This window comes from Balaenoptera musculus, chromosome 21, assembly GCF_009873245.2.
Source record: "Balaenoptera musculus isolate JJ_BM4_2016_0621 chromosome 21, mBalMus1.pri.v3, whole genome shotgun sequence".
Classification (NCBI taxonomy): Eukaryota; Metazoa; Chordata; class Mammalia; order Artiodactyla; family Balaenopteridae; genus Balaenoptera; species Balaenoptera musculus.
Genome location: NC_045805.1, coordinates 35522049 through 35539844, shown reverse-complemented (window position 1 = coordinate 35539844; position 17796 = coordinate 35522049). Strand labels below are relative to the sequence as shown.

The 17796-nt window shown below is 45.9% G+C and overlaps 1 protein-coding gene across 9 annotated transcripts in view; it reads left to right on the top strand.

The window, feature by feature from the left end:
* The window catches only part of CSGALNACT1 (chondroitin sulfate N-acetylgalactosaminyltransferase 1), a 337144-nt gene that overhangs the window by 296602 nt on the left and 22746 nt on the right, over positions 1-17796 (top strand). For all 9 annotated transcript variants that reach the window (XM_036838642.1, XM_036838641.1, XM_036838644.1 and 6 more), the window contains one exon: positions 12491-12592. In XM_036838642.1, coding sequence (XP_036694537.1) covers positions 12491-12592 — 102 coding nt within the window. The remainder of the gene's footprint in view (positions 1-12490; positions 12593-17796) is intronic.

Sequence of the window (17796 nt, the reverse complement as noted above, 5' to 3'; positions counted from 1 at the left end):
TATCGGAAGATCAAACTTACTTTTAATCTCTTATCATTAAATTCACTTTATTAAAAGCCAGTAAGGCTCAGAATAATGGTATAGTTGAGGCTTCTCAAAATTCTGGATAATGCACACGTTTGAAGAGTAACCCGTTTCTGGCCAGGCTTCAGAGATGGGAGTAAATGAAGCCCAGCACTTATGTATCTGGGTCCCTTTCTGTCTTGTAACCTCAGTCTGAACGTGTCCTTCAAGCAAAGGTGACAGCTCCTCTCAAGATGGTCTCATTCCAGCTTCCAGAACCTTCTCCACTGGCATATTCAGGCCTGGAGATGATAACAGTTCTGCAGTCACTAGGAGGGGATATTGCTCTCATCCCCGTGTCTTCCTTACACCCTATCATTAAGCTTTGTAAATAGGTCCTTAATACATCTTCTCCAACTAAAAAGAGTAACCCTTTTCTAGCTACATTTTAAGGTCAGAACCCAGGAGTCTTTGGGGGGCCCTCTGGCCTGGTCTTCCGCGAGTTCAGAGTCCCTCGGCGGCACTCCTGATACGGCTGTGTGTGTGTGCGGTGTGTGCGTGTGTGTGCCAGGGCAGGCTGCAGGTCCGGGTAGAAAGCTCGCTGTTACTTGCACCTGAAGTCTGCCTCCCTGTAATTTCTACCCAGTGGGTCTAGTTGTGGCCTTTGAAGCAATGGCTGCCTTTGTATTCTCGGGGTTTGGGAGCTGGGCCTTCAGCTTGACGTCCTGCGGAGCTGGCTGGGCTGATCTTCCCACACCCACCCCCCACCAGTTTGGAGAACACCCCGGTGCACGATCCCACGACTGTCGGCAGCGCCCCTCTGGCTCCGGCACTGAAGTGTCTGTGTGGCTCTGGCTCCCTTCAGCCCCCCTGGGTGCGTCTGTGTCCCTCTCTGCCTTCTCTTCAGACCGGCCGAGTACACTGGCCAATGAAGCATCCATCCTGGGAGGACGGACCCAGGGCTGGGTACCAGGCCTGAAGGCAAACCCTGACTCCCAGTGGCCGGTGTGCCTGTTCCCAGGACAAGTTTATAGAAAGTTCCCTCAGCCAGGAAGCTGCCTGGAGCCTGGGGCAGGGCCCTGAGGTTGGCTTTAGCACACAGGCCGGTCGCTAGAGAGCTGAGCTTGGCGAGGTGGTGCCCCCGCCGGAGGGCTGTCTGCTCAGGGCACAGCCGAGTCCTCCTTTCAGGACTCCGGAGCCTGGAAGAAGGATTCTCTTGGGTGCATATGACTAATTATTATGACTGATTACTGCCTTAGTGTCACGAAGATGGCAAGTAATTAACAGTAGGAATAAAATTGGAAGGGAAATATTGTTGAAAAAAGTAAAACCTTTACAAGTCTCCAAAGTGGAAGTGGTGACATGAATGTCATTCTAGTTAATGTTTTAAAAACAAAAATCCAGGGGTCCTTTCTCTTGCCTGTCACTATTCAGATGCCCGCTGTAGCACGTGGGCAGGAGAGGGTGGTCAGGGAGACTGGTTCCTTGGGGACAAGGAGGGCCTGTGTGTGCACCGGACACTGGACCAGATGGAGGGATAAGAGGAACCTGGCTTCATGGAAAGAAGAATCTTAGTCCCACAGAGATAGAAATAGAGACCAGGACAGTGGGCCAAGAAAGGCTTCCCAGATGGAAGGCGCTTGAGCAGAGGCTGACAAGGGCGTCTGCTCCGTGGACCAGGGGCTTCCGAGCACGTTGAGGTCTCTGAAAAATTGGGATGATAGAGGGTACTCAAGCCTGGGGTATTTAATTCCGGGTCGGAACTTGGTAAAGGTGGCATTTCAAGTTGGCCAGCAGAGAATGGATTGTTCAGAACGTGGCTTTAGGACAACTAACCAAACAGCAGAAAAGATTTAATTGTGACTTCACACCAAAACCCAAAGTAAACTCTGGTCAATTAAATATTTAAATGCCATTAAATTGACCATAAGAGTATTGGGAGAAAATATAAGGGGCTAATTGTTCAATATTTGATGTTGTCTTTGTGAAGTCCCTTCCATCCCAGGAGTAGAAACTGTCAACTATGGTTAGCACTGAATATGGAACTATGAGTGATTTTTATTTCCTTCTTTTGGATTCTCTCCGTTTTATAAATTTTTATATTGTTTTGTAAATTTTTATATAGTTAGCATTTTTTTATGTTTTCTTTAAAAATTCAACGAAATATATTTTTTTGCTTTTATAATTTAAACCTGACTTTTAAGTTTATGAAAGTGACACGTGGCTATTATGAGATGTTTAAACAGTAGAACACAACCAGGAGTAAATTATTTAAAAATTCACTTTTGGCCCTGCTTCCCTAAATTAGCCATTTTTAACATTAATTGAACATTCTGGGCACCTTTCTTTGCATTTACACAGATAGAAAAATAACATGCTTGAAATGTAATTAAGCATGAGACATGCCATATGTTCTATTTTTAATTAAATAATTAAATTTTACCTTACTTAAATTTATACAAGAGAATCTGAAGTATAACAGAAGAAATTGCTGATCTTTGAGAAAATGTTTCTGTGCTAAAAAAGATCCCTCTAAAATTAAAAAAGTGACTTTACAAACCAGAACAGATTGGAATCATTATGTACTTTTACCCCATATTTTAGTTTTAGACTACATTGGTTGAAAAATTATAATAAGAAGAGGAGAGCAGCACAGTTATATTTTCTCGCTCTCCTGGTCCCATCTCCCCATTTGCTCTATCATTTTTTTTTTCCTTTAAAGTACTTTTTTTTAAACATCTTTATTGGAGTATAATTGCTTTACAATGGTGTGTTAGTTTCTGCTTTATAACAAAGTGAATCAGTTATACATATACATATGTTCCCATATCTCTTCCCTCTTGCATCTCCCTCCCTCCCACCCTCCCTATCCCACCCCTCTAGGTGGTCACAAAGCACCGAGCTCATCTCCCTGTGCTATGCGGCTGCTTCCCACTAGCTATCTATTTTACATATGGTAGTGTATATATGTCCATGACACTCTCTCACCCTGTCACATCTCACCTCTCCCCCTCCCCATATCCTCAAGTCCATTCTCTAGTAGGTCTGTGTCTTTATTCCCGTCTTGCCACTAGGTTCTTCATGACCTTTTTTTTTTTTTCTTAGATTCCATATATATGTGTTAGCATACGGTATTTGTTTTTCTCTTTCTGACTTACTTCACTCTGTATGACAGACTCTAGGTCCATCCACCTCACTACAAATAACTCAATTTCGTTTCTTTTTATGGCTGAGTAATATTCCATTGTATATATGTGCCACATCTTCTTTATCCATTCATCTGTTGATGGACACTTAGATTGCTTCCATGTCCTGGCTATTGTAAATAGAGCTGCAATGAACATTTTGGTACATGACTCTTTTTGAATTGTGGTTTTCTCAGGGTATATGCCCAGTAGTGGGATTGCTGGGTCGTATGGCAGTTTTATTTTTAGTTTCAACATTGTGAAAATGACTCTACTACCCAAAGCAATCTACAGATTTAGTGCGATCCCTATCAAACTACCACTGGCATTTTTCACAGAACTAGAACAAAAAATTTCACAATTTGTATGGAAACACAAAAGACCCCGAATAGCCAAAGCAATCTTGAGAACGAAAAATGGAGCTGGAGGAATCAGGCTCCCTGACTTCAGACTATACTACAAAGCTACAGTAATCAAGACAGTGTGGTACTGGCACAAAAACAGAAATATAGATCAATGGAACAGGATAGAAAGCCCAGAGATAAACCCACGCACATATGGTCACCTTATCTTTGATAAAGGAGGCAAGAATATACAGTGGAGAAAAGACAGCCTCTTCAATAAGTGGTGCTGGGAAAACTGGACTGGTACATGTAAAAGTATGAAATTAGAACACTCCCTAACACCATACACGAAAATAAACTCAAAATGGATTAAAGACCTAAATGTAAGGCCAGACACTATCAAACTCTTAGAGGAAAACATAGGCAGAACACTCTATGACATAAATCACTGCTCTATCATTTTTACCTCATCAGGGTTTGCAGCCCTTACACTTTGCGTTGTAACCACAGCTCCTGTGTGTTAAGTGGATTTAGTGCATTCATCAGCTGTCCTCTGACAGTGGCTTCCTCATTCCTGAGGTTTGGGTTGTCTGGATTTCATGGTCAAGACATTTCTTCAAGAAGGGTCATGAGTGCTTGAGAATAGAATATCTGCTTGTTATCTGCACAGTTTAAGGATGACGTGGCTGGGCTTAAAACTCTTGGATACACTTTCTTTCCTTAGGACCTTGTAGAGGTTCTTCTGCATCTGATGATACTGTGGAGAAGTGTTAGGACAGCTTATTTTGTCTCTCCTGAAAATGACAGAAGAATGCCTTCCTTTGTTGTGAATCGTGATCACTTAATCAGGATATTTCTCACTCAGCTCAGTGCCTGTTGTTCTCTCTCCTGTAATTCAGTTTCCTTGTTTGTTTTGTGGATTCTTTCATTTCAGGGAAGTTTTTCTCATGTTCTAATTTTGAGTACTTCTCCTGCTTTGGGTTTGATTTCTCTGCTTCTCAGACTCAGTTGTGCATTCCATAGGTTTTCTCCACTTACTAGCTTCTCTCTAGTTTTTAATGTGTTAGTCTTTTATCTGCTTTCACATAAGCCTTTCCTTTATGTGAATAATTTGATTTTCAGATACATCTATTCTGTACCTTGCTGTTTCTAATTTACTTCTTCTGTTTCTTTTGGTTATCACGTTATTTTTCTGAGCACAGAATGTGCTTCTTAATCAAAATCTGTTATTTTTATCATTTCCTCTTTGAACTTTTTTTATTGAATTCACATTTTTATTAAGAAAGTGTGAAACATTTGTAAGGCGTTTTCTTCAATTAGAGTTACAGTTTCTCTCAGACTAGGTTTTTCGTTCGCGTTTGAACACTGTTGCTTTCTGAATGCCCTCTCTTTCTTCCTTTAACTTTGCTGTTGTCCTTCAGATGTGGCTGTCTGCTGTTTGTCTTCATCCCTCTTGCGTGCGGCATGCTTTCTGCCACTCTGATGTTGTAGTGGTGGGTTGTCCTCGGCTGTCCCCCACCCTGACTGAGGGCTGTGTCACACTCCCAGCTGTATTTTGTGTTCTCCTCACGTCCTTCGTGGTCTGGAAGAGCAGGTGAAGGAGGAGACAGCTCCGCTGGCCTTTGTGCGCCTTTCTTAGAGGCTCCAGATTCCTGCAGCCCTTCCGGGCCTTGGGGCGGGCGTGTGGTGGTACCAGCCTCACTCTACCTGGTTGTGGTGGACCTTCGTCCTAAACGGCGGAGGGGGGATCCTTTGGCTCCCAGCAGGGACCTCTGTTAAGGGCTGAGGCTAAAACGTCAGAGGGAATTGGCCCCCGTTCGTTTTCCTCTCTCATCTTACCCACCAGTTGTTTTCAGCTCTTTCCACTCCCACAGGTAAAAATGGGGAAAAAAGATGAGGCTTTGGCCCTGTATTTGCTGGGTGGGCGGGGAGGGGTCTGGCTGTCAGTGCCCCTTGCCCCGGCTCCTCTTCCTGCTCTTACGAAGGATCTTGACTTAATGCGATGCCTTTTCCCCTCTGGTCCTGTCACACCTGCCTCTTTGCGGGGGTTAGTTCACCGAGCATCATTAGGATGGCCTTGCTTCCTTCGTCACTTCCTATGCGATGTGGAGGGACCAGATACCCTGCTGCGGCCGTCCCTGTGTGGAGACCCCGCCGCAGAGCTGGGGCCCCTGTCCCCCAGCCTTCTCATCTGCTGCACACCTCCAGCCCCTCTTCTGCAGCACTTGTGGAGCTGGAACCACGAGGCTACTGTGGACTCTTCCATTTCTTTCCTTGGCCTCCTCTTTGTGACGTTCATGGCAGATTGTACCTCTTTTTTTGGCCATTTGTTGGTGGCAAGATTTTTGCCATTTTCCACTCTTTTGGGTACATGGTTGCAATGATCACCACTTGAGGTTAGTTTATTTAAAACATTATCCTCCCAATGCATCTCCTTTAAAATGTAAACAACCTTTGCTCTGACACCATTTGGCTGAGGACTTTTGCAAGTCACTTCATACATCTGGGCTTTAGCATCTTCTATAACATCAAAGTACTGGTCCACATGAGTCCCTTTCACCTCTGATGCTGGTTGTTAGGTTTTTTATTTCCCACTTCAGTATCAGTGTGCTTAGTATTCAGCTAGAAAAGACCCAAATGGCTAAGCATTATAACAAATATGTCTTCTTGGACAGAAGAAATCGATGTAGAGCCTGGAATCCTCCAGAGAGAGCAGGCCTGGTCACAAGACACAAAGAGCCCTGGGGAAGGCTGGATCTGAGAAATCGCTCACTTGGGGTGATGACCGGGCATGGGGTGCCATCTGCAAGGACCAAGGACCAAGCTTTCCTGGTCCAGAACTGTGTCTGGGGTGGGGTGGACCCCCGTGACAAAATTGATTCCTGGGTTTATGGAGTTCATGGACTAAGGTATTTATTATGATTACTCTTCTATTCTCATGATTATTAGAACCATCTCAACAAATCCTAAGAATTATTTGTGTTTATAAAAAATACAAATTCCATAAAACCATTTTTATAAAGGTCAGTGGACAAGGACACAGTAACAGAGTGGAACAGGGGTGAAGTACACCTGGGCGCTGGGACTGAGGGAAGCAGTGCAATGTGTCAGAAACACCAGCTCTGAACCCCCTGGCAGGCAAGGGGGAGAGAGAAAAAGAAAGCCTAGTTTCCTTCAGCCTCAGTGGTTAATGAAAAGGAAGCTGCTATTTGTTGGGTGAGAGAAGATTTTCCTAGCCCTAGACCCTAAGGGCCTTTATTTAAGAGGCCATGAGCAAGAATGGGTGATGTTCTGGGATTTACAAGAAGTTAGGAGGCGAAGCACAGGGAGATCAGCTCGGTGCTCTGTGACCACTTAGAGGCGGGGGATAGGGAGGGTGGGAGGGAGACGCAAGAGGGAGGGGATATGGGGATGTATGTGTATGTATAGCTGATTCACTTTGTTATAAAGCAGAAACTAACACACCATTGTAAAGCAATTATACTCCAATAAAGATGTTAAAAAAAAAAAAGAAGTTAGGAGGCTAAAGCTCCTCATAACTTGTCGCCTCCCTGAGTGGCAATGACACCCGGATGTGCCCTGAGGAGATGTATGGACCCTCTGGTCAGTTGCTGTGGGGCTGCTTTGGGGCCTTCGTGCTCCGGGCTCCACTGTTGCTATGGAGATAAGATGGCTCTTTGCTCCAGCAGCCTCTTCCTCCCTTGCTCTCTGGTGGTCCTGATCCCTGGATGAGCCTCGCAGGCTCCACATGCCATTTCCCCTCCCAGGACGGCTTTATGCATGGCCAGGAGTAGAGGGGGTGCCCCCAGGAGAACTTGCTTCAGATTCAGTCCCCTTTGCCCAATGGTGTGTTGCCTTAAACCCACCTCCCCCTCCTCCTCCTCTCTTTTTTAAACCCCTCATTCTGCCTTTCTTGAAGCTATTCTCACATTTGCTTTTTGGCTGCTCAGTTTCCCTTGGCATCTGGCTTATTGGTTTTAAGCTCATCTATTGTTTTATTGTGTACTTTGTTCGCAGTAGCAGGAGGAACCTCACGGTAACAAAACTATAGATGGTCTTAGTGTCTTTGTCTCTGAGCCTCTCCTAGAAAAAAAGGATTTTTATGGAAATGATTTTTTGTGATTTTCAAAGATCTTTCTCAATTCATTCCAAATTTGTTTGATTTTTATTCTGACTCCTTCCAGCTGGACTGAGAACCCTTTTCCATGTTGCTGTGGGTCTTCTCAGACTTTGCTGGTTATTTCTGTTTTAATCTGTCCCTTTCTCCTTCCTCTGACACTTCTCTTGGTCCCTCCCTCGGCATTTATGACATTTAAAGGTAGTATCAGGGACATCTTTTACTTGAATTTTCTTCAGCAATTTTTAAAATCCTTTTCCTGCTTAGCGCCGTTAAGATGTTTCTGTGGACACTTCTGGATCTTTAAAAAACAGCGACTGTGGACTCTCTGAGACTGAAGTGGGGCTGCAGCGTGGGCTCAGCCGGCATGTGTGCAGCGGACCAGCTGAGCCCTGCCGTGCGGTGTGCTGGGCCGCACCCGCAGGCTGCGATCCAGGAGGTGCTCGGTCTTCGTTGTGTTTCCCAGAAGGAAAGCTAGCTTACCTTTCCCAGTACCGTCCTCCATCCCTGCCTCGCTCCACTAGCTTTCCTCAGGCAGCCCCTTCTCTGCTCAGACCCCAGTGTTGCACCCAGGAAGGTTTTATGGTTTACATGTTTGAGAAACGCGAATCTACATCATTCACCTTATTTCCATAAAAGTTTCTCTGTGAGGCCTAATAAAAGATGTTTTTCACTTCATTTGAGCCACAGATTATGTAGAAACATCTGTTCAAGAGAAGGAAATGGTCAGTTGGCAATGGTCCCATTTGCTGTTCTGAAACGTGCAACCAGGAGAGCAGGTCCCGATGGCTTGGTTGAGGGTCACTGTTCACGCTCACATCTCAGCTTGTCAGATAACGGTGTCCAGGAGTTGTGTGTCACTTCAGCATGGGGTGCAGGAGCGGGGAGAACCCACCAAAGCAAAAGAAGAACGTCATTTTCTAAAGCCTGATGATGACAGGCCCCCACCGCTCTCTGTTCCCTCCTCCGTCCCTTTGTGCCTGAGCACATTTCTTCCTGGTGTCCTTGACGACCAAAGGGAGAGATGGTAGCCTGACAGGCTGTTATGTGTTATTTCATTTGCATGGGACGTAATTAAAGCCTAAATAGGGTTTCTTCTCATACCTGATATACCTGAGGAGCAGATTGGCTGAGAGAAGAATCGGGACATGATTTCCTTGCATCTGCGCCTTCTCAGCCAGGAGAGCCCTTTCCCTGGTCCTCTCCACCTGCGTGGCATCTACTCATCTGTCCAGGCCCGGCCTGGATACTGCCTTGACCTTGGTACCCGTCCCCATCACCCATCAGAAATGAGTCTCGTCTCCGCCGCGCTCCCCTGGCTCATTAGACCTGTTACTGCCGTTATTCTGTCCCGCCTTGTCCTGTGCTCTTCAGGTGCGCATTCCTTCCTGTCAAGTCCCTGATGCAGGAAGGGTGACCAGTTGTCCCAGTTTGCTTTGAGGTGTTTCCTGGGATGTGGGCTTTCAGTGCTAAACCCTGGAGAATCCCAGGCAAACCTGGATGGTCCCCCTACAGGGCCGTACACGATGATTCTTTTAAAATCTTACTCCAGTGAGAATTACGCATCACACAACAAAGGGACTCAATAATGTTTGTCATTGAAACCGTGTTTCCACAGGCCACTCAGCCCAGGGTATAAGAACAGGGCCCCTAACTATGAGAAACATGGTTTTCCTGCTCTCTCCCACCTTCTGTGGTGAGATATTCAGCCTCCTGTGCCCTCTGGTCTTTGTCCGACTTCCCAGGGAGGTCTCACACAAGGTCAGACACACTTCAGCCTCCGCTAACTGCCAGGTCAGCTGCGTGGTGCAAACTCAGTTCTTCTCACAAGAACAGCATCGCTGGTCCTCACGGATGCCGAGGGGCTTTGGTGCTGCCATGCTCTCTGCCAGCAGCATCTGTCCTCCACTTGGCCATGCCCACTACCCAGCTTTGTGCTGGGGTCCTGAGTGGTAGGACCAGAGCCGTGAGGCGTCCTGGGCACATCCCTCACCCTTGCCAAGGAAACCTGAGGTACCAATACCGGGCTGGTCCTGAGGGAAACTGGGCTGCATGCCTAGGTAGGCAGGACATTGGAACCCCTTTTCTTACCTGTCCGGGTAGGGTATGAATGACAGTCAAGGGTCTCTTTCCACGGTGCGGTTGTACAGATTAGTAGCAGAACTCAGAGACCGTGACGTGCTCTTAGCCTCTTGGGAAATAAAAATATAGGTGTTTAAGTGGCTGTGATCCATGTTTTCTGGCTGAAAAGAGATCTTATTTAGTCTCTATGCTCTGTGTTACAATATCCTGGGTGAGAAGGAACTGCTGTTTCCTCTCTAAAGTCCTAAAAGATAAGGTCTTGGTGACATAGAAACAGAATTTTTAGGCTTCCAGGTTAAGGTGGAAGAAAGTCCAGTGCGGAGCTAAAGCAGTGGAGCCGGGTGAACCAAAGAGCTTCCCAGAGGGTTCTTAAGAAGTTGGGTTCCCTGAGGTTCGTCCCAAACACCGCCACCCTGCTGTTATAGAGACGAGCTAGCAGGGCACCTGAGTTGGCTCCAAGGACCTAGGCAGTGTGGGTCCAGGTACAGATAATTACACCAGAACACACATCTCTGTGCCCACAGTCACCGACGTGCACACACTTTCTTACACATCTTTCTGGGGATGGAGTCCAGTGAGAACTGTTTTGAAAAATATGAAAGTTACAAGATCATCAGACATTTGGTGATGGTGTTTCTCTCCGGCAGTGTGTGTTGGCTGCAGTGTAGACAGCTTTAATCATGCAATCTCCAATCAGATGGAGAACTACTCAAGGGTAGAAACGGCCTACTCATTTTTTAAGATTTATTGTTTGGTGAAGGAAGGAAGGAAGGAATAAATGAATAAATGGAAAGGGCCCTGGAGGTGGCCCTAGAACAAACTCTGCTTTGCCTTTTCGGGAAGCCTGAGCTGGTGAATGAAAAGTAAAGGTCCAGTGTGTCTCTGTTTTATTCCTTGAAAACAGGAAGTCCTTTGATGGATTTTAAAATGCCAACGAAGATGTTACTAGAAAAAACAAGAATGCTTTTTATTCAGGCTCAGCGGGTGACCCTCTGCTGATTCTGGGATGGATTTGTCCAACTGCCCACACTTTTAAAGCATAGTTTTTCGGGCACTTGATGCTGTGTGTGGGCTTTTATTCTGCCCTGGCAAAGGAAGTTACAGCGTCATCTGGCAGGTTTGCAGAAGGGATCTTTTATGTACAGGGAATTTTGTGCTCGGTGGGTGGTAGCTCTGTCTGCAGGGCTGAGGCTGGGGGAGCACTCAGTTTTGAAGCAGGAATAGCACCTGGCCCCATTCCTGGTCCCTTGTCTGCTTCTTGGAGCCCCATCCTCCATCTGCTTTTAGAATCAGCTCTTCCCTTCCTTCCTCTGGAAAGAGAGAGAATTCTCCAAGCCAAGCCTCTAACCAGGCTTGAGCCCTGGTGCCTCTGCCCAGGGTCAGTAGAATCTTCCCCAGTACTTCTTCCCTCTGGATTCTCTCCTCCTCCTCTCTGCCATCCTAAACCCGGCCCATCCTTCAGGGCTCCAGCCATCCAGGTTAGGATGCCCAGTGCATCCACGGCTTGGCCGTGCTTTCTGAATTCTGTGAACTTTTATCAATGCCACGATGTGTCTGATGATTTCATTTGAGCTCATTTATTTCTCAAGTAAGGTTTTTGAGTGCAGGAACCATATCTTCTCTGATCTTCCCAGCAACCCCAGGTAGGCAGTCCCTCCTTCCTGATGTCACGATGAAAATCACTGCATAACTTGGCCTCTGCAGTTAGAGCTCAGAGACTCTGAAAGACTCTGACATGGATTGTTGTCAGGGGTTCAGGGAAGTTGCAACACAGCGATAAAAGGAATGAAATGGAAGGGCATGCAAAGTATCAGTGTATCACAAGTACCATCCTACCAGTAGAATCGTTCCATTCATTTGCTTTCAGAAATCTGCTAAAATGACACACACACGTACATATCTGTACACACATACGTTTTACACATAAAAACATTTTTATACACACATATTTATATATACATCCATATACACACATCAACAAACATTACGCATGTGGTACACACATGTATATGAAGTAAACCCTCAGCAGAGGACAGGGCACGGGCAAATAACAGATATGCTTTGGTGGGGAAGGCAGGTGTAGGCCTGGCCCCGCCCAGCAGGGCTGCCGGGAGCCTGGCGTGTGTGTGCCGGGTGCCTGGGACCGTCAGCCACAGAGAGGAGCAGTGAAGGAATCTGCCTAGGGAGGGTGAGGTACAGCAGCTATGCTCTGGGCTATCGCCCCTCCACACAGCCATGACACTGGGTGTCCCCAGGGTTTCTAGGGTCCTAAACAAATAGATGTCTTTTTATCTTTGCTCGTTCAGTCTCTAAGACTGTGTTGCACACACGAGAAAAGGCAAGGATGAGGAATCCAGTCTCACCCTCGCTGGACTTCAGTGTTCTCATCTGTACCTTGGGCTTTGTGTTTTCTGTACTTTGTAGAATTTTTCTGGCAGAGAAGGGTATGGACCCAGGGCCGTTCTAGACACTGGATCCAGGCCCCGATGGGCTGGACCTGAGGCAGGTTGAGCCTGTGGTCTCTTGCATCTGAGTTTTCATTGACCAGATCTGCATGTTTAAATTTCATGGTTTTCGTGGTAAGAGAAACAGGAATACAGGTGATGGCAAGAGCAGGCCAGAATGTCCTGTCCCCTCTCTGCTCTCCTGGCAGCCCAGTTCCCTCCCAGGACCCTTTTGCACTTTACAGAATAGGTATTTGTTTCGGCTTTGCCTGTTGCTGTGAACACAGGACCAGACATCCATGTTTTGTCTTCTAGGGAGATGTGCATCCAGCAGGATGGGAGAGTTCATCTCACCGTCGTTTACTTTGGAAAAGAAGAAATGAATGAGGTCAAAGGAATACTTGAAAACACTTCCAAGTAAGTCTGATGTGGAGCCATGGTGGGGAGTCTGGAACCTGAACGCGGGAGGAGATACCTGAGCTCATGCAAGCCGTTTTATGTCCCTTTCACTGTGGGCGACCCAACCTGGGAGAGTGACGGGCTGGCCTTTTGCGTGTGGTGGTGTCGGGGGTGGGAGCTCTGCGCCCTCCTTCCTGGGGACCACCTGCCTCACACCCGCCCTCATTGTGAGGGGTGTCAACTCGGACAGTGGAGACAACTGCCCAGAGCACCCAGGGTCGGGGGCAGGGCTCCTCCGGCCCCCACGTGACACAGCAGGTTTGGGGACCGCACGTGGCAGGGGTGGACTTGGGGAGCACAGCTACGCAGGGAGCTCCTTCTCAGTCCCCGCTCGTCAAGGTTCGCTCTCATCCCCTTAGCAAATGGCCTCACCCTTCTGACTGTCACTCGTTCTGCATTTTGAGAGCTCAGGGGCCAGTGATGCTGGGTAGGGACCCTAGATTAACAGAAGCTGTTTAACCAACACGTTTGGACCGAGGGCTCTGGATTTTTACCTCGCTCATCAGTTACGTGGGAGATTAAATGTATTCAAAAGCAGAAGAGAGAGGTTTTTCTTACCAGAAGAAATGAACAAGCATGTATTTAATGAGTACATATCTGAGGCATTTTCTACTAGTGAGGAAGCTGGCAGTACTGCCCGCTCCCTCTGGTTCGCAAGCTGCAGGTGAACGACGAGGTGGGTGGTTCCTCCATAGGTGCAGCTTGGAGGGTGGTCAGAGGTACTGGGGGCAGAAGTCGTCTGAGTAGGTCCGTATGGTCTGAATATAAACAAGTCCCTCTGTTTTGAGTCATTGGTAAATGGTAATAGGATGACAGTCAAAGGATAAGATGCCGAGATTGAGTGCACTTTTTGTATTTATTTTCAGGCTTTGTTACCAATTTTGTATTACGAGCACAAGATCAGAATGCTAATTATTATTCAAACAACTGAAGCAGTGCACTGGTCAAATTTTGTCCACACTTACTTTTGTAAATAAAGTTTTATTGGCTCGCAGGCGTGCTCATCTGTTTCTGTATTAGTTATAGCTGCTTTTGGGCTACAGCTGCGGGGCTGAATAGTTGTGACAGATACAGTGTGACTCGCAAAGCTGAACTCTTTACTATCTGGTACTTTACAGAAAAAGTTTGCTGACCTCTGTTCTAAAGCAATAAGGAGTTAAAAGAGTTTAAAACTAGTACCAGCTTAAAGCTATGGCACCTGTTGAAGGGAGATCAAAGGGAATAAAATAATTCAATATCCTAAATGTAAGTGAAATAGAAATCTCTCGACTCCAATGCATTGCAATATCCTTTTCATCTCTGCTTAGGAGTAAGGAGCGTGAGTTATTAGAATTCATGTCCTCTGCCCAGTGGATAGGTTTTAACATCTCTGCAAGTAGCCACCCCCTGGGTGTGGACCTTTTTCAAGTTTCCCAGATGATTCTGACATGCAGCCAGGATTGAGGACGATTGTTTGGGAAAGTAGCGGCCCCCCCAGGGCCTGCCCGAGGGAGGCCTTGGTTGCAGCCAGCTGCTTCCTTTCGAGGTATTTTGAAGTAGAGATCCAGGTGATTTGAAAGCCCAGCCAGGACTGAGACATGAGTCCTGTTGGCTCTGGCACCTTCCGAGGACATCAGAAGGTGATCAGATGTCTGATAGATACGTGTAACCAACTTTACACGAGTCTGATGGACGAGTGAAGGCCAGCTGAGACAGTGTTATGGGAAATACCCTTTCCAGTGACCGGAGGGCCCGGGATTCTATCAAGGCATTCTCCGCCGTATCACGTGGCCTGGCAAGCTGAATTCGCAATCAGAAGGTTGTGTGGTGAGAGGAGAATGAATCTGAATGAGAAAAGTAAAATCATTTGAGGGGTAGGGATGGCTTGGCAAATTTCCAGAGATAAAGCTACCTGTGATGGGGACTTCGTTCTGGAGCCTGAGGCAGCCTTTAAAGCAGTGCTGCAGAAACTTCCGCGAATGCATTGGAGCGCCATTCTCTGTGTTGATTCCTCTTTCTGTTCACTGGCGACACTGCAGTGTTGATGTCACCGATGCCATGGGGTGTGTCCTGCCCCTTCCAGGGCGTTGCTCTAGGAACGCCCTGCCCTCTGCCACCAGCCTGAGCTGATTTCCCACGGCTGCCTGCAGCCCCACCGTCCAGATGAAGTTCCTCATCACCCACTGTCCCAGCCTGGTACCCAAGCTGGCTCTTAACTTCTAACTTTGTTTTGATGACTTACTGCCCCACAGCCAGATGGGGGCGCAGTTTACCCTTTGTCTTCACGCCCATTATTCTCTTAGGTTTGGCCTTCCCTCCATCCTCCTTCCTACTTCCTCAGACCCCCTACCTGTGCATCCCCGCCCAGGTGCCCACTCTGGAGCTCATCCTGACCTGTCCCCATACACCCCTTCAGCATCTCTTATCTGTGGCACTTGGCATACGATTCGCCTGTTTACGTTTCTTTCTGCTGTCCTCACTAGATTATAAGCTGCTTAGTAGTACTGTGTCGCATGCTTCTGAAACTCCAGCTCTTGGCACTGGGCCTCACTCAGTTTTAAAATGTTCAGTGTTCGTTCATCAGGAGAAGGACAATGCCAGGTGTGTAGTAGATTGGTACACATTGTAATCTATATAAAACGCATATACGAAGCTTTATTTAAATACCATTTTTATCATTCTCTTAAGATGCTAAAGCTTTTATTCAAATGCATCTTATCTTTGAATAATATAATAACCATTGTTATTAACATGAGTTATGTCATTTAATATTCACAGCAACCTTATGAGATAGAAGCTGTTATTAACCCCATTTCTTAGATGAAGTAACGGAGGCTTAGAGAGGTTGTTACTCAGGCTGCCACCCCGGCCCAAGGGGACAGCCAGATCTGAACCTCGTCTGTAACTCCTGGACTCCCAGTCTTAACATTGCACCAAATTCTCACTCCAAAAACCGATAATTGTTCATTGAGAACAATAAGATTTGAAACCAGTTTAAATGAAATTTATTTCATTTGGCTATCAGCATTGTGATCAAACTGTTCTAAATGTAGCTAATGTATATATTTTAAGAATATCTTGAAAAACCCCAGTTTAGTGACTAGCATGCAGTGTCTGTGTCTCTCGGTTTACGCTTACTCTGTCGAGCTTTACGTCTCAGTTGATTGCTGTAGAGCAGTGTTTTGCAAACTACAGTTTGTGATTCATTAGAGGGTTGTGAAATTGATTTAGTGGGTAACGTGCAGTGTTTTTAAAAAATCAAAATAAAATAGAAGATTATCAGAATACATCCCAAGTATTAAAGATAAATATTGTTTCATGAAACTTTAATTTAACGCATGTGTGTGCGTGCGCTGTGTCATGATGTATAATATATTCTTTTGAAAGGGTAAGGGTTGTGGTCAAAATATTTAGAAGCCACTGACGTAGATAACAGTACAAATGAGTTCTCAATATCTGATTTTTATTCCACAGAGTTTTTCATACTAAGCTTCGGTTAATCTCAGATTACACCCTAGCTCAGTGGTTCTCAAATATAAATGTACTTTGAATAACCTGGGGTGCTTTTTAAAATACAGATTCCTGAGATCCAGCCCCAGAAATTGTAGGTCATTAGGCCTGAGATGAAGCCTGGGAACAACCAACACTGAGAATGAGCTCAACCTGTTATGCTGATGTGGGTGGTCCATGGCCCACATTTTGAGGAATTCTGGCCTAGATGGACATTTGCTTGGAGCTATGTATTAGGAAATTTAAAAAAATTCATACTGGTTGGTGGATTTGCATGAGTTATAATTTACTGCGTGGTATCTTCATCTTTGTCCACTTGTGAGGACACAAAGGCATCTTTCAGTAGAATCACCTGTGACATTGAAGCACCAGAACTGAGATACTGCCGTGTCCCGCGAGTATGTGCCTGAGAGGGGGTTGTGTGTGTGTGTGTGTGTGTGTGTGTGTGTGTGTTGTCAGGAACATGCCCTGTTGCCATGGTGTTGTCCACATTTCATGCCTCTTTGAAGGGATTTGCTTGACATGTACCCTCGGGAACATTTTATCAGGACATCCCAAAGGAAAATTGGGGGAAAAGTTGTCTGAAATTTGAGAATTGTTGCTTTGTTTTAATATTTTTTCATAAACAAGGACGTTTTAGATAAGAATGTCATCTGCTAAAATGAAAAAAGCTACACAGTGAATTCCTTCCTAGAAGATAAAGAGCCTTGGACCCTGGGAAGCACCTCACAGGTGAAGGCAGCACCTAGGCCTGTGGCCGTCTCACTGGGCATCTGCCAGAGAAGGGGCTAAGCATGACTCTGCTTGGTGACCAGCTCTTTGTGGAGATGTGCCTGTATTTTTAGGTATTCCAAGTTGTTCTTTGGGGGATTCAAACATGGCATATAGATTACAGTATTGTGACAGTGTTAAATTTCTTGAGTGTGATTATTACATTGTTATAATGTTATAAAGGAGAGTGTCCTGGTTCTTGGGGAGTACTTATCTTTGAAAGTGAAGTTGCCATGATGTCTGTAACCTCAAATGGTTCAGAGGAAGGAAGGAAGGAAGGGAGGGAGGGAGGGGGGAAATATGGCAAAACTTTAACACTTGGTGAATCTGGGTGATGGTATATGGGTACTTGACTATGGTTACAACACTTCTAAAGGTTTAAATATTTTCCAAGTAAAAAATTGGGGGAAAATATATTATGGAAAAAATTAAATGATATTAAGTTCATACAATGGAATATAATGCAACAGTTAAAAAAAAGGTGATATCAGTGAAAATGGTGGAATAAAGAGCTTGCAAAATTCTCCTCCATAAAAGCAGTGAGAAAATTGCTAAAAATTCTCAGAATCAACTTTTTAAAGAACGATGGAAATTAAAGTTTGCAACAGTCTGGAAAGTGTTTATCCAAATGACTGAATTTTGGTGTGAACAGGGAGCTTTGTGAACTTTAACTTGCCCCATTTCACCCCCGCACCCAGCTCTTCAATAGACTTGAGGACCGGCAGCCCGCAAGAATCACAGCCGGGCAGCCACTGGGGGCTGGGATGGGGCTGGAGCTCCTTGAAAGCATTATTCTCAGAGAACTGTCATTATTGGACCTGCCTGCGGATTTCTTTGGAAGACCCTGCTCACAAGGTTGTCTTCATTTGACCTGACTCAGAGGCCTCCCCGTGGAACTTTTT